Source organism: Carassius gibelio, chromosome B7, assembly GCF_023724105.1.
Source record: "Carassius gibelio isolate Cgi1373 ecotype wild population from Czech Republic chromosome B7, carGib1.2-hapl.c, whole genome shotgun sequence".
Lineage (NCBI taxonomy): Eukaryota > Metazoa > Chordata > Actinopteri > Cypriniformes > Cyprinidae > Carassius > Carassius gibelio.
The window spans coordinates 36,797,864-36,813,243 of record NC_068402.1 but is presented as its reverse complement, the minus strand read 5'-3'; the positions used below and the strand labels follow the sequence as shown (position 1 = coordinate 36,813,243).

General features: G+C 37.9%; 2 protein-coding genes across 2 annotated transcripts in view; one reads left to right on the top strand and one right to left on the bottom strand.

Annotated features, from left to right (window-relative positions):
* The window catches only part of smchd1 (structural maintenance of chromosomes flexible hinge domain containing 1), a 44,294-nt gene extending 43,559 nt beyond the window's left edge, over positions 1 to 735 (bottom strand). The window contains exon 1 of the mRNA XM_052561843.1: positions 344 to 735. Coding sequence (XP_052417803.1) covers positions 344 to 514 — 171 coding nt within the window. The 5' untranslated portion in view covers positions 515 to 735. The remainder of the gene's footprint in view (positions 1 to 343) is intronic.
* Positions 736 to 2,351: 1,616 nt separating this feature from the next.
* On the top strand, positions 2,352 to 9,561 carry LOC127961252 (uncharacterized). Its single transcript, XM_052560293.1, has 2 exons — positions 2,352 to 2,542; positions 2,806 to 9,561. Exon 2 carries the CDS (start codon positions 2,962 to 2,964, stop codon positions 8,902 to 8,904), a length of 5,943 nt encoding a protein of 1,980 aa, XP_052416253.1. The 5' UTR covers positions 2,352 to 2,542; positions 2,806 to 2,961; the 3' UTR covers positions 8,905 to 9,561.
* The last annotated feature ends 5,819 nt before the right edge of the window (positions 9,562 to 15,380 follow it).

The window sequence follows — 15,380 nt, the reverse complement described above, 5'->3', positions numbered from 1 at the left end:
CAACACATCTTGAGCCAGTGACAAGGCTGCATGAAGCACATCTTAAATTCGAAAGCAACGTTTTTGCAAATCGAACGTTGATTTTTATTTTAAATTCGATGAATATTCGAAATTCGAATTTTTTGACAGCGCTACATCTCATACATCCTTCTCACTGGATCCAAGCAAATCTAACGGGGCTTATTTTGATCTTTAAAAGATGAGTAGTCAGTGGATGGTGAGGAGCTCGCATCCCATGCACCTGTCTCAGAGCCCGTTATTTTACTCTGGTAAACTCTGGTAAACGGGCTGTTTTACCTGTCTCAGAGCCCGTTATTTTACTCTGGTAAACGGGCGTTGTTACCTGTCTCAGAGCCTGCAGGAAGCCGCTGTAGTCCGCCTCCGAGATGTCGATGGTCCGCGGCGGCGCGGCGTTGCTCCCCGGTCTGCAGTCATACACACATACCGTCCTCCGAGGTGTTATGCCCCGGTTTCTCTCTGCTCCGCTATCGCTCATCTTAGTGTCGTCACACATCACCGCCAAACCAGCGACCTCTGACACATGATAAAACACAACAATATAGCGAGCTCACCGCTTCGCCCCTGACATGTTTATCTTCAGGTCCAGGTGTAGTTGTCTGTTGTCCAACGATCTAATATTCAAGTGTAGCGTGTGGATTTTATGAAGTGTGAAAATTTAAAGGTTTCGCGCCAGGACTATCAATCCGAATTCCGTCTTTCTGCAGCATCATTAGTTCTTCTGTGACGTTTGATGGCGGTTTTGGCACTCAAGCTTAGAGTTCTAGCTCCGCCCCCTACTGGGATGGAGAGTGAAACGTAAAAAAATATTTAAATATTATTATTAATAATTATAATTATAATAAATACATATAAATGTTATTTTATTATAAATAAATGGACACACAATTATATATATATATATATATATATATATATATATATATATATATATATATATATATATATATATATATATATATATATATATATAAATATATATATATATATATATATATATATATATATATATATATATATATATATATATATAGGAGAAATTATATGTTAAATAAATTATATGTTAGGAGAAAATTGTCAGCCTAAATGCAGTGTAAATTGCTTTGGATAAAAGCATCTGCTAAATGCACGAATGTAAACAAATATTTTTTTATTTCATATATATATATATATATATATATATATATATATATATATATATATATATATATATATATATATATATATATATATATATATACATGACAGAAAATAATTGTATTGTACAGAATGTGTAGTAATAGTAGTAGTTTTAATAATATTAATAAATAAAAGATGAAATGAAATGAGATTAGATGAGATGTAACTTAAAAAAAAAAACATTTTAATTCAAGGCATTGATGTTTGCCTACAAAACTACCACTGGCTCTGCACCCATTTATCTAAATGTGTTACTTCAGACTAATGTGCCTCTAGAAGCTTCTGTAAGTGGACGCCACTTGACTGTGCCATCCCAAAGAAGCACAAAGTCACTTTTACAGACTTTTAAATTAAATGTTCCCTCCTGGTGAAATGACCTCCCCAACTCAATCCGAGTCCTTAGCCATCTTCAAGAATCGGCTTAAAACACATCTCTTCCATCTTTATTTGACCCTCTAACTTTATCACTCAATATTCTAATTATATTCTTACAAAATCTAACTACTTTTCTAATATTTTTGTATTCTATTTTTCTTTTATTTATTATGCAATTATATATGTGTGTGTGTGTGTGTGTGTGTGTGTGTAAAGACCTCTAACTAGCTTGCTCTCTATATATTTTTTTCTCTGTTTTCTTTTTATTTATTTTATTATTTAAAATCCCATGCTACATGTACTGTGTTAACCTAACTGAGACTTGTTATAGCACTTATATATCATTGCTCTTTTGTTGATTTTGATTGCTTCCACTGTCTTCATCTGTAAGTCGCTTTGGATAAAAGCATCTGCTAAATGAATAAATGTAAATGTAAATGTAACTAACTACATCTAACTATAGAACATTAAACTATTTGCATATTTATTGCCTTTAGTTGACTGTCAAATGCAGCTATATGCACATTTCATTAAAATCTAACGTGGTGGGAAAGCCAACCCCAAAAACTTGTTTAAAGTGCACTGCTGCTGCATCCATTGTGCTGTAACAAGTTTCCCTGGCCAGATAAACTACTATTTTAAGAATTGTTGCATAAAAAGAACCACTTTAGTTATTTTGAACATATGCTCAAAATTATTTCTCGTAAAAGGCCAGCAGAAGACAACAAGCATCACAACAATATGAAACATCAACAGTGTTCCGAATTCTCCATGTTTTGCGTAGTGACAAAGATGCATACAGAATTGGCGCTGCCCGTAATGGTATAGTGCACAACCGACACAGTTGCGGATCCTACGCTGATTAATAGACTGAGAATAAGCGTAATGCCAGAGAGTTGCATCAGCCGATCTGATCGGGAAGTTCTCTGGATTGCTCGCATTAAAAGGACATTATATGAGTAACGGACAAGTAAGTCCACTGTTATTTGAATATTAATGTTATACTGCAAGTATAGTTGTTGCAGATACTGTTTCTAAGTTTATTCATGTATATTAACGTGACGTATTTACCGCATGTGAAATACGCGCTGTATTATATGCTGTCAATCATTTGAAGTTAAAAGTAGCGATCGATCACTGTGATTTGTATAAGTAGAAGATACTTTATGTTGTTTATTATTTATATAATTTATGTAACATCTGCTAATTATTATTTTTATTTTGTTGTTCTAGAAAACCTTGTACATGTCCTTCTATATTGATGCCAGAGCAATCATTAAAAGGCTATCATTGAGACAAGACTCTGAGTTCTCTGACAAGAATACTGTAGCGGTCAGTGCAGATCGATCCAGCTATAAATCCTAAATTAAACATGGTCCTTCGAGCCGGATGCTGACTACTGCAGATATGTCGTTGCCTGATGATAACCTGTCCAGTCTAAATCAGTTAGCTGGGAGACCAGTGAGACAGAGTAAACTTCCTAAGCACCTGGACGACTATGTTGTGGACTATAATTTTCCAAGGTCAACTAGTCTCCCACCATGCTCACTAGAAACACAGCCAGAGCCTTCTGCAGTGGAAAAAGCATTCTCACCGAGTATGTCTACACCCGTACGACAAATAGAGCAGGTACAATCAAAGGATAAAATGTCCCTCAGAGAATTAATGGAGAACATCTCTGCAGCTGAAAGGGAGGAGTCAGCTGAGATTGCACATCTTACAAGTAGACTGTCTCTTTATGAGAAAAGGCAGCAGCGTCGACAGGATATGTTAAAACGCATTAATGCTTTCCTACTGGAGGAAGAAGCAGACAACCTCTCACTCCAAGAAGTTGATATAGCATCTCAGAAGGGAGTACTTTCCCCTGAATCTGATCACAACATTTCCTCGACTGCTCCACACATCACAAAGACACCAGTTGACTTTCCAGAATCTCAGCCTGATATAATGAGCCCTAAACAAATGAGAACCGAATCACCTCTGATTTCATATGTTCCACTCATGCAGAACGTGGTCCATAGTGCCATAAGAGCTCAGTCTGCCCAGCAAACACTTCCACTGAAGGAAATGAGTTCAATCCACTCAGTTCCATTATCATGCTTGGTTTCTCCACAATTCCCTACAGCTCCTGATACTGCTCTACAAGGACAGTTACTCCAACAAAAGCAATATGAAAATAAGTCACCTCCTGAACTTAGAAGGTGCTTAGGAGTTGAGGGTGCCCCCTTTTGGTCCAAGCAGCAATGGGCTACTAATCCTCCAACTGGATTACATTCGATGCAACACGCTGTACCTTCGGTTTATACTGACTGTCAGCCCAATTATCCTGATACACACAGAGATCAGTACCCAGCACAACAAGTAGCTTGGCCACAGTATAGCAATTATCAGGCTGTTCCTCCACCCGCCATTAATTTATATGGAGCACCAAAACCTTCCATACCAGATTTTGCTATAGACAGTGAAAGAGATTTCGCCAATCTGAAACTAGCTTTGGATAATCTACTAGACTCTCACCCTGAGCTGTCAGAAAAATACAAATACCATGTGCTGCTTGAACATCTGAAGCTTCCAGAGGCTCAAATGATTGGACAGTCTTGTCGACATGAAGCTCGGCCATATACAGCAGCAATGCAGGCTCTACAGTTGCATTATGGACAACCACATCAATTAGCACAGAGCGAAATAGCAGCCATACTCAACACTTCAGATGTGAGAGTCGGCGATGCTAGTAGTTTTCAGTCATTTGCTCTGAGGGTTCACCTTCTTGTTAGTATGTTGCTGTCCCTGGAAGGCCCAAGAGGCATTGAACTCAGCTGTTGTTCCCATGTAGACAGGCTCCTCAGCAAACTTCCCAAGTATCTCAGAGACAACTTCATTGAGTTCCTACAGCTACAAGGCAAGCTGAACGTTGCCAGTCTCAATCCATACAATCTTCAGGACTTCTCTGGTTGGCTGCAGGGTAAAGCTCAACAACAGCGTCTATCCAGTAGACTAGTTGAACGTTATCAGAAAGAGAAATCCTCCTACTCACTTCAAGGAAGGGCTTCAACACAATCAAAAAGACAGGGTGCTTCAGTCTATCATGGCACAGAGCCTCAAATTGTCAAGACACCTAGGTCGGTACCTCAGCCCTCTCAATGGAAGAAATCCAAACTCCATTGTCTTTTCTGTCACAGCAAAGAGCATTACATAACCCAGTGTGCTGAAATAAAGGAGCAATCTGCAGAAAACCTCATGCAATGGATAGCAGAAGGAAAACGATGCTGGAAATGTGGCCGTTCCCACTGCCCAGAGGACTGTAACCTAAAGAAACCATGTGGAATCTGTGGGGAGATACATCTCCAAGTCCTTCATGGAATCGCTGAACAGCGAGCCAAGGTTAAGTCCACCAGTGCATTAAATAGTAGGATCTACCTCACACCTTCTAGTCCCTCAGGCCGTGTACTACTGAAAGTTGTACCTTTGTTTCTACATAATAAAGACAGAACAATGGCAACCTTTGCAATATTAGATGATGGGGCTGAACGTACCATGCTTTTACCTGCTGCAGCTCGACAGCTTCATCTGGAAGGGAAAGAGGAAACCCTAGCCTTACGCACTATCCGTCCTGATGTCACATTCCTAGCTGGCTCAGTTGTAACCTTTGATGTATCCTCCAGAGCTAATCCAGGAGTCAGGTACAGAATTCATAATGCATTCAGTGCAGATGGATTAGATCTAGTGGAACAGAGCTACCCAGTTAAAGCTCTACAACGACGATATGCCCACTTGAGAGATATTCCACTGCAGTCATTCAAGAATGCTCAGCCCTTGTTGCTGATTGGCTCAGATAATAGCCCCCTGATCACTGCGGTGAAAACAGTTCATGTAGGTACTCAGGATGGACCAGTTGCAGTCTGTACAAAACTAGGCTGGGCTCTTCAAGGCCCTGAAGGTCTTAAAAATCGTGCAAATTACACCCATCAGAGTCTTTTTATCACCACATCAACAGCCTCTGATACCCTCTATAGAGATGTTGAGCGACTGTGGCAGCTGGATTCTTTACCTTACCGCAGTGAAAAGCTGTTGACTCGTTCAAAACAGGACCAAGAGTCTATCAAGACCCTAGACAGCAAAACCTGTAGGGTGCTAGTCGATGGAATTCAACGCTATGCCACTCCCTTATTAAGAACTGACAATTCCCCCAAGCTGAATGCTCCTCATGAATCTGTGCTTGCCAATCTCCGCAGTACCGAAAAGAGACTCAAAGATCAACCAGAGAAAGCAACCGCCTATCGAGGTGAGATGAACAGACTTATTCAAGCAGGTTATGTAAAAGAGATCACAGCTAAAGAAGCTAATGAATCCGAGGAGTCATGGTATCTGCCACATCACCTTGTCTACCATAATGGAAAGGCACGTTTAGTGTTCAATTGTTCATTCGTATACAAGGATACATCTCTCAATGAGCAGCTTCTGCCAGGACCAAACCTGGGACCATCCCTCCTTGGGGTCCTACTGCGATTTCGAAAGCACAGTGTTGCAATCAGTGGAGACATCAAGGGTATGTTTCACCAGGTTCGCCTGTTACCCGAAGACAGACCCTTACTGAGATTCCTTTGGCGTGATTTGCAACGAGAGATTCCTCCGCAAGTATACGAATGGCAGGTACTGCCATTCGGGACAACCAGTAGTCCCTGCTGTGCTATTTATGCACTGCAGAAGCACATCAAAGAACACCCACGCAGTACTTCCGACCTCATTCAGACTGTTGAATCCAGTTTCTACGTTGATAATTGTCTGGAGAGTCTACCTACTGCTGCAGCAGCCAAGACTAGGGTGGATGACTTGCGGGAAATAATGGCGGATGGTGGATTTGAAATTAGGCAGTGGACGAGCAACCAGTCATCAGTAGTGGCACACTTACCATCTGATTCTAGATCCAAGGACATGGAATTGTGGCTGAAACATGATCGGTGTGACCTTCAAGAACCCACATTAGGACTCTGTTGGAACTGTGGAACTGACACACTGGGTTACAGATACCGACCTATCGAGCATTCAGCATTGACAATGCGTACAGTTTACAAAATTCTAGCGAGTCAGTATGACCCTTTGGGTTTTATTACGCCTTATACAACCAGAGCTAAGATTCTCATACAGCAGCTATGGTCAAAGAAAAGAGACTGGGATGACCCAGACCTCCCTGCAGATCTGCGTGAATCTTGGAATGTCTGGGAGAGTGAATTACCCCACATCGGTACAGTTTCAGTCCCACGTTGTTATGTTCCTGAAGCAATGGATAAGCCTGGACTTGACCATCACCTCCATGTTTTCTGTGATGCATCAGAAAGGGCTTATGGAGCGGTAGCATACCTCTCTACAATTCATGAGGGCCTCACCAATGTCTCATTTATTATGGCCAGGTCAAAAGTGGCCCCTAAACGTCAACAGACCATGCCACGGTTAGAGTTGTGCGCAGCGCTGGCCGGAGCACAGCTGGCAAAATTAATCCAGACAGAACTGTCATCCTACTTACAACAGACCACATTATGGACAGATTCTACAACTGTCCTAGAATGGCTACAGTCGGAGTCATGCCGGTTCAAGGTATTTGTCGGCACTCGTGTATCAGAAATACAGGAACTGACAGATCAGCGATCATGGCGTTATGTCGACTCACTTAATAACCCAGCTGACGACTTGACACGAGGCAAAACCCTTATAGAGCTTACTTCCCCCAGCAGATGGAGTAAAGGGCCACCTTTCCTTTGGCAAGCTCCAGATAAATGGCCTAAGAGACCACACATGACTCAGCCATCTAAGTCCATTGAATTGAAAGGTCTGACATTCTGCAGTTTTGCATCAGTACCACAGAATATTCCAGATGCAAACCAGTTTGATTCATGGAAAGATTTGGTCGAGGCTCTACGTCAGCAATGTCACGGGGCGGCAGAGCCAAACCAGACTCAATTGATTAACAGTTACCGTGAAGCAGAAGCTTATCTCCTACGAGCCTGCCAAGCACAAAGTTTTTCAGAAGAGCTCGTTTCTTTAAGAGCAGGCCGGCCAGTTCACATTAGCAGCAAACTCAGAAATCTAGCACCAGAGCTGGACCTGACAACAGACCTCATCAGAGTAGGTGGGAGGCTAAGGCAGTTACAGCAGGTCAGTGACCTTGATATCCATCCCATTGTCCTAGACCCTCGTCATCCCATTACCATGCTTCTTATTAAAGACTATGATGAACGGCTGCTACATGCTGGCTCTGAAAGATTATTTGCAGAAATCAGAAGACAATATTGGATCTTGAGAGGTCGACAAGTCATTAAAAGGTACCAACTTCACTGCCCAGATTGTCAAAGATGGAGAGCACAGCCTAAAGTTCCTCAAATGGCAGATTTGCCAACAGCTCGCCTCCGCATCTTCTGTCCACCTTTCTTCTCAACAGGAGTTGACTGTTTCGGGCCATTTATGACTAAGATAGGCAGACGAAATGAGAAACGGTGGGGAGTGATTTTTAAATGCCTGACGACACGTGCCATTCATTTGGATCTCCTTAATTCACTGGATACGGATGCCTTCTTACTAGCCCTCCGTAGGTTCATTGCACGGCGAGGCAAACCAGCAGAAATAATTTCCGATCAAGGCACAAATTTCAAAGGAGCTGACAGGGAACTCCGAACAGCTTTTAAGGAACTGGAACCGCAGCTTCAACAACAACTAGTAGATTACCAGATCGATTTCAAATTCAATCCTCCGAATGCACCACACTTCGGAGGAGCATGGGAGCGGGAGATTCGTTCTATCAAGAGTGCACTCCAGGTTGCCGTGGGAACTCAATCACTGTCAGAAGACGTACTTCACACCATCTTAATTGAAGTGGAAGGTATTCTTAATTCTAAGCCTCTTGGATACGTTTCTGCTGACGTGGCTAATCCCGACCCTATAACACCAAATATGCTTCTCATGGGGCGCCGAGACGCTTCTTTGCCACAAGCAGTCTATGCTTCGGAAACCATAGGACGCCGTAGATGGCGGCATTGTCAGAACTTAATAGATCAGTTTTGGATCTGTTACCTACGAGATTACCTGCCAACCCTTCAGTCCCGCTACAAATGGCAGCAACCAACTGAACCCATTACCCTGGATACAGTGGTGCTGATAATTGACCACAACCTACCACGAGCCCAATGGCCTGTAGGTCGTGTGGTGAAACTCATTCCAAGCAGAGATGGTTGCATTCGAACTGTTGAAATTCAAGTACGGGATAAAATTTACACACGACCTGTAGCCCGTCTTGTCCCTCTTCCAGGACTACCAGATAATATGGAAAATCTGCAAACATAAAGAATTCCACTAATTAACATATTTGCTACTCAAATATGGGGGCGGCTGTTCCGAATTCTCCATGTTTTGCGTAGTGACAAAGATGCATACAGAATTGGCGCTGCCCGTAATGGTATAGTGCACAACCGACACAGTTGCGGATCCTACGCTGATTAATAGACTGAGAATAAGCGTAATGCCAGAGAGTTGCATCAGCCGATCTGATCGGGAAGTTCTCTGGATTGCTCGCATTAAAAGGACATTATATGAGTAACGGACAAGTAAGTCCACTGTTATTTGAATATTAATGTTATACTGCAAGTATAGTTGTTGCAGATACTGTTTCTAAGTTTATTCATGTATATTAACGTGACGTATTTACCGCATGTGAAATACGCGCTGTATTATATGCTGTCAATCATTTGAAGTTAAAAGTAGCGATCGATCACTGTGATTTGTATAAGTAGAAGATACTTTATGTTGTTTATTATTTATATAATTTATGTAACATCTGCTAATTATTATTTTTATTTTGTTGTTCTAGAAAACCTTGTACATGTCCTTCTATATTGATGCCAGAGCAATCATTAAAAGGCTATCATTGAGACAAGACTCTGAGTTCTCTGACAAGAATACTGTAGCGGTCAGTGCAGATCGATCCAGCTATAAATCCTAAATTAAACAAACAGAATACTAAAAAAGTTTCAAGTATTTCCATAACATTTTAAAAAGTGCATGATCTGATACTGCATGATCCAAGTTTCTCATGTATTTACCGTGTCACCTATTCCTCAATCAACTTATTTTCTAAGAGACAGGAAAGTGTCTTTGTTTGATATTTTGCTCACCGTTGAATCTGAAAAAAAAAAATATATTATATATAATTATTTAAAATATCTTAAATTAATAATAATAAAAATACAAATTTATTTATTTACTAAATAAATAATTAGATAAAATACATTATCAAAATATATATTTATTGTCTATATTAATTTATAAATATATGTTATTTATATATAAATGTAGAATATACAAAGATTTTATTATAGGCTATAATAATCCTGTCATGTTCTCCAAAGCCCAGTCGATGGCGGTAATGCAACGATATCTGACCTGCAACCGGCCGTCAAACATTACTGAAGCAGCAGCAGCACACGTGAGATGAGATGAAAGTCCCTTTCAAGGATAAGTGTACATCTATAGTCTTTGGATGAGAAACAGTCGGAATAGTTTAGTTTTCATTATATGATTCCTCTGTAAAAGTCTGTTGAGTGTGCTGCTCTCACATTGATAAGGGTCTCCTCTAAAAAACACGTATTTATGTCACATTTATTATTGTAATTTTAGATTATATTCTGTGCTAAACTTCTCTGGAGGTTGCTGCATGATACTTCACTGTTTGTTTTTATTTGCAGAAACAATCTTAATACAGGAAAGTTACAGGTGCACCTGCGTTTAGATCGTTATAATAAGGTATTTTATTAATTCCGTGTGGCAAACAGTGGTCATTTTTCATTGCATACATAAAAATGGTCAGACAAATCAGATAAAATAAAGATTCCAGAAAAAAGTTTGTCTCTGGAAAATGAAAGTGGAGTTCACCGGAAGGTTAAGTGCTCAGGGATATATGGTAGTCCACATATTTTGTTGTACCGCATATTTTGGCAAATTCTATCTTAGGGATAGGCAGCATGTTTGTTTGTATTAAAAAACAGACATCATAAACGGTTTCCTTTTGAGGTGTTCTGCAAGGCTCAGTTCTCAGTCCACTTATCTTTTTAATTTACGTGTTTTCCATGGGTCTGATTATTCAGCAGCATGGCTTAAATTTCCTTATACCTCACCACCTTTAACAACTGCATTCATGGTCTGAAACCATATGTGCTTCTAACTTTTTGAAACGAAATACTGACAATTCGGAATGTTTTTTAGTAGATCTTGCACAGACTGAAACTTTTAGAAGAAAAAAAATACTCCGTTACAATACAAAATTTGTGTCACACAATAAGAGTATCTTTGTTCATTTGAATTTCTAATAAATGTTTGTGTTTCTGTAGGGCTTGACATTCTGACAACTGATGTTGAGACAGATAGACATGGAATTGTAAATGTTTCTGAAAAAAATAAAAACATTGAAAAATGCTGTCAGCATGATTGACAGGAGAAGAAAATAAAACCTCTGATGCATGACTGAGATCCAAGGTGTGACATTTCCACCTGAAATAACCCTTGTTAATGAGAACAGGCTCTTTGTGTATTCTGCTGCCCTCTTTCATGAAAACAATCAGACATTTTTCTGTTTTAGTATGGCTTGTAATTTCGGTGAATTATTAAAACTAATGAGAATGAAATAATATCATTTAAATCTTAGAAAACTGTATCAAATATCACAAAGATTTGTAAAGTGATAACTTGAAATGTCAACACAATGTAATGGTCTTTATTTGAAATCATTCTAAATGTATAAACATCCTTATACATCCTTAACATCTCTTATATATTTCTTAAAGTTGCAATTTTCCAAACTTTTCACCAACAACAATAGGTTTTAAATCAGTTATTTCTATCTTTTGCTGTGGTGTGTCAGTAGGAAATATCAATTTATATTTCCAAACATTCATTTTGCCATTAATTGTAATAATCCAGTGAGTTTTTCGTCTGAGAGCAGCCAGTGCTCCACACAGAGATCTGATCTGATCCTCATCAGTCTGTCTGGAATAACATGAAGAAAAAAACTGAGACACTCAATCCAAAAGAACTGTGTGTCCAAGACGCTTAAAGAAATGGCTGGAATGTCACAGATTTGTACATAAACATACATCTTTGTCTATATGTGTGCAGTTTTGGGAGGAATAAAGATGACAAGGAGACCTTTATTGGTGTTGTGTCTGAGATGTGTGTAATACCCACAGTAGCGACACTAGTTCTTTCTCACTCTGCAGAAGGGCAAATGTCCCAGAATGCCTCTCAGCGAGACATGCTTGTCACTCCTGTGACCTCCAACCCCATGGAGCTCTTTCTGCTGACAGGATCCAGGGTGTCAGACGCCTCTCATTTCCAAACACTGTCTGACGGGCCCCTATGGAGGTCAGGAATACATTTCACTCAGAAAACCTCAGTCACTGTGAAGCAAAGCACTTTCAATGAAGAGAATAAATATGAACTATTATTTTTACCACAGGATGAAATCTTACAAATTATAAATTTGTCTTGCAATTCTGTAAAAATGTCTCACTATTCAGACTTTTGCCTTAGTTGTTATCATCGCACTTTGGACGTTTATTTTCAGAATTGCAAGATATAAACTCATAATTTCTATATACTGAGTAACAAAGTCTGAATTGTGAAATGAAAACAATTGAACATTTTTTTTGTATATATATATATATATATATATATATATATATATATATATATCCAATCTTATATCTTGCAATAATCATAAAAATAAAAAAGTAATTGTCTTTTTACGTCACAGTTTGGACTTTCTTCTCAGAATTGCAAGATACATTATGAACTAAGAATATATAGAAATAAAATCAGAATTGTAAAAACTGTTACAAGTTTGTTTTGACAAAAGAAGAATTAAAAATATTTTAAAAAGCACAAACCAAATTATCGAACAATATTTTTCTACACAATTTGAAGTAAATTTTTTTTTGATTTTTCAGCTCAGAATCGTGGGATCATATAAACTTGTAATTCTGAGAAAACAAAGTCTGAATAAACTCACGTTTGCAAGAAAAGGTCTTTTAGTTTTTACTTTTAGTCTCACAATTCTGACTTATTTCCTCACGAGTCTTTTATATCTCACAATTCAAACTTTTTTCTCACAACACTGACTTTTGTTTTTTCCTGGAATTTTAAGTTATCCTAAAATTCTGACTTTTTTTGTTTTCAGAATTTTGAAACAAACTGAAGAAAATATAAAAAAAAAAAAAAAAATCTGAATTGTAGGTATACACTAAAAAAGTGTGAGGGGGGAAATCTGTAACAAGCTTGTTTCTGCAACAACAACAACAACAACAAAAAAACAACGAAATAAAGCGAATTAATTTTTACAGTATATATTTTTTTTCACGGTTATGAGTTTATGTCTCACAATTCAGACTGTTATTTTCTAAATTGTGAGTTTATTTAGCAAAGAACTCAACTATAAAGAACAACAGAAGAGATAGATATCAATAGAAGAGAACAATAGAAGAGAATCAACCAATATCTATCTTTTTAAGTCCAGATGAACATTTGAAAGGGCTGAAAGTGTTGCAAAACCATATAAACCTATTAAAAATACTCTCAAAAATTTAATTTCAAATAAAATGTCAGGCATGCACAGAGAAGAGAAATCTGCTTTGATGATACATTCAAACTCCAATTCAATAATTCAGTAACAAAACACATCAAACATAGCGTGGTTCCTGCTGAAGTCCCAGGTGCCTCAGAGTGAGGAAAGCAGTAAATATTTCATCTGCATCTGGATACCAGAAGATCTGTGTACATGCAGAAATATATGTTAGGATGTGTTCTTATCACTCAGTTTTAATGTTTCATGTTTCTTGTTTTAATTCACATATTGTGGTGAAGGGAAAGAGGAAGAGCATGCTCAAATACACAGCATACACACACATCGTTTCTGAACGATGTACTGATTGTACTGAAAACTAGTAAACTAATCCAAGATCAGTTCATCATACAAAGTGATATCACTTTATATCTATATATCACTTGATTCATACGGATTACTTTTTCAATGTCCTTTGCACTTTTAGAAGCATGAAAATTGGGAGTTGTGTTGACCTTTAATGGATGCTTTCAAAAAATGTATTTATTACCAGAATAATTTTGCTTTTAAAGAATATAAAAAGTGTGAATTTAATATAATGTTTAAGCATTTATTACCCAATTAAGTTAAGTGCATTTAAATGAAGATGTATTTTAGTATAAAACTATATGAAATTCTATTAGCTGAACCACGTAAAGACTTAAAGGATTTAAATACTGCTGAACAAGCTTCAAGCATTTATGATAAACATACATACATATAATGTAAGTTCTAATGATGATGCAACAGTAAAATATATTAAATATAAATATTTTAGAATGTAATCAAATTAATGTATTATTGTATTATCAAAATACTGATTTAAAATACTTTAAAGGCTACCCATCCATTCATTCTCTAAACCTCGTAAGCATAGAGAAGTAAAACTAAATGTTTTATTTGGCACGGTTTCATGAAAAACATGTTACAAAACCATCATAAGTGTTTCTTTAAATGCAATTATTCCTCGTTATATTATATTATCTGCAAGTTAATTTTATTAAAAGTATATTTATTAAGAAGATCTGAAGTATACCTACAAGTGCACATGCAATACAATTAAGTGCACTTGTTTTTCACAACTCAATCTAATCCAAAGAAGTTTCCTCTGACTGCAGCTTCATCAAATCGAAGAACTTCGTGCTTCTCTGTGCATGAATAAAAAAGGACAGGGATCTTTAAAGTCAGAGTACATGTCTCTGTTTATTGCTCTTCCTCATACAGCACCTCACGCAGACCATCGCCTCTAACACCTCAAGGATCCTGTAAAAGCGGAAGTGTCAAACCATGAGTAAATAATGAATATCTTCCAGTTCTTCCTACAAGACTATAGCAGGAAAGACATCAACACAGATGACTGGATGACACTAATGATACCTATGAGAATGAGAGATTTTACACTAAAATGTCTTCGCCTGTGGATCTTGGATAAACTATGTGACCAACAAAAGTTTACGATCCTTAAACCTTTTATTCATCATGATAGTCTTCACAAATAAACACAATTTTGAAGCATAAATACAATCCGTTAAAATTTAAATCTATAAACAAACTACATAAACTTCAACATCACCACCATTATGCTTATTCAGTCTTTATTTAAAATCACTTTCCCTGAATGTTTGAATAAAATAGAATGCAAGATTACCATTGAATTTGTGTAGCGCTTCCAACACAAGATTGGATCAAACCCGAATCCCAGACGCCTCATGGTACCATCAACAGAGAGTCACAAAATCACTTTCCAGAACATTTACTTTCTCTGTTCCTGGCTGGTGCAATCACTAACAATTTTCAAAGCAACAGCTGAAAACTTCTCTTTAGTCGACATTTGACTGCATCCAAATATAATCCCTCCCTGTCGAGTGCTCTGAACACTGTCTGAAACTTTATATCATGAGCACTTTCTCTGTTTATTTGCCTCTTTTATGAATCTTCAATTCTCAATGGTAAGTTACTTTGGATAAAAGCGTCTGCTAAGTCAATTAATGTAAATGTAATGAAAAAATAAAATGTAGTTCCTACCCAGTAGATTTTGGATGCACTGATTGACAGAAATGGTCAAGTGCGAACTCAGTTTCAGATTCTGGCCAATTTTGTAAATATTTATAAACAAACGTGTACAAAAGGTTAACCGTTATACCATGTCCCTCTTTGCTGATTGGTGATAGAG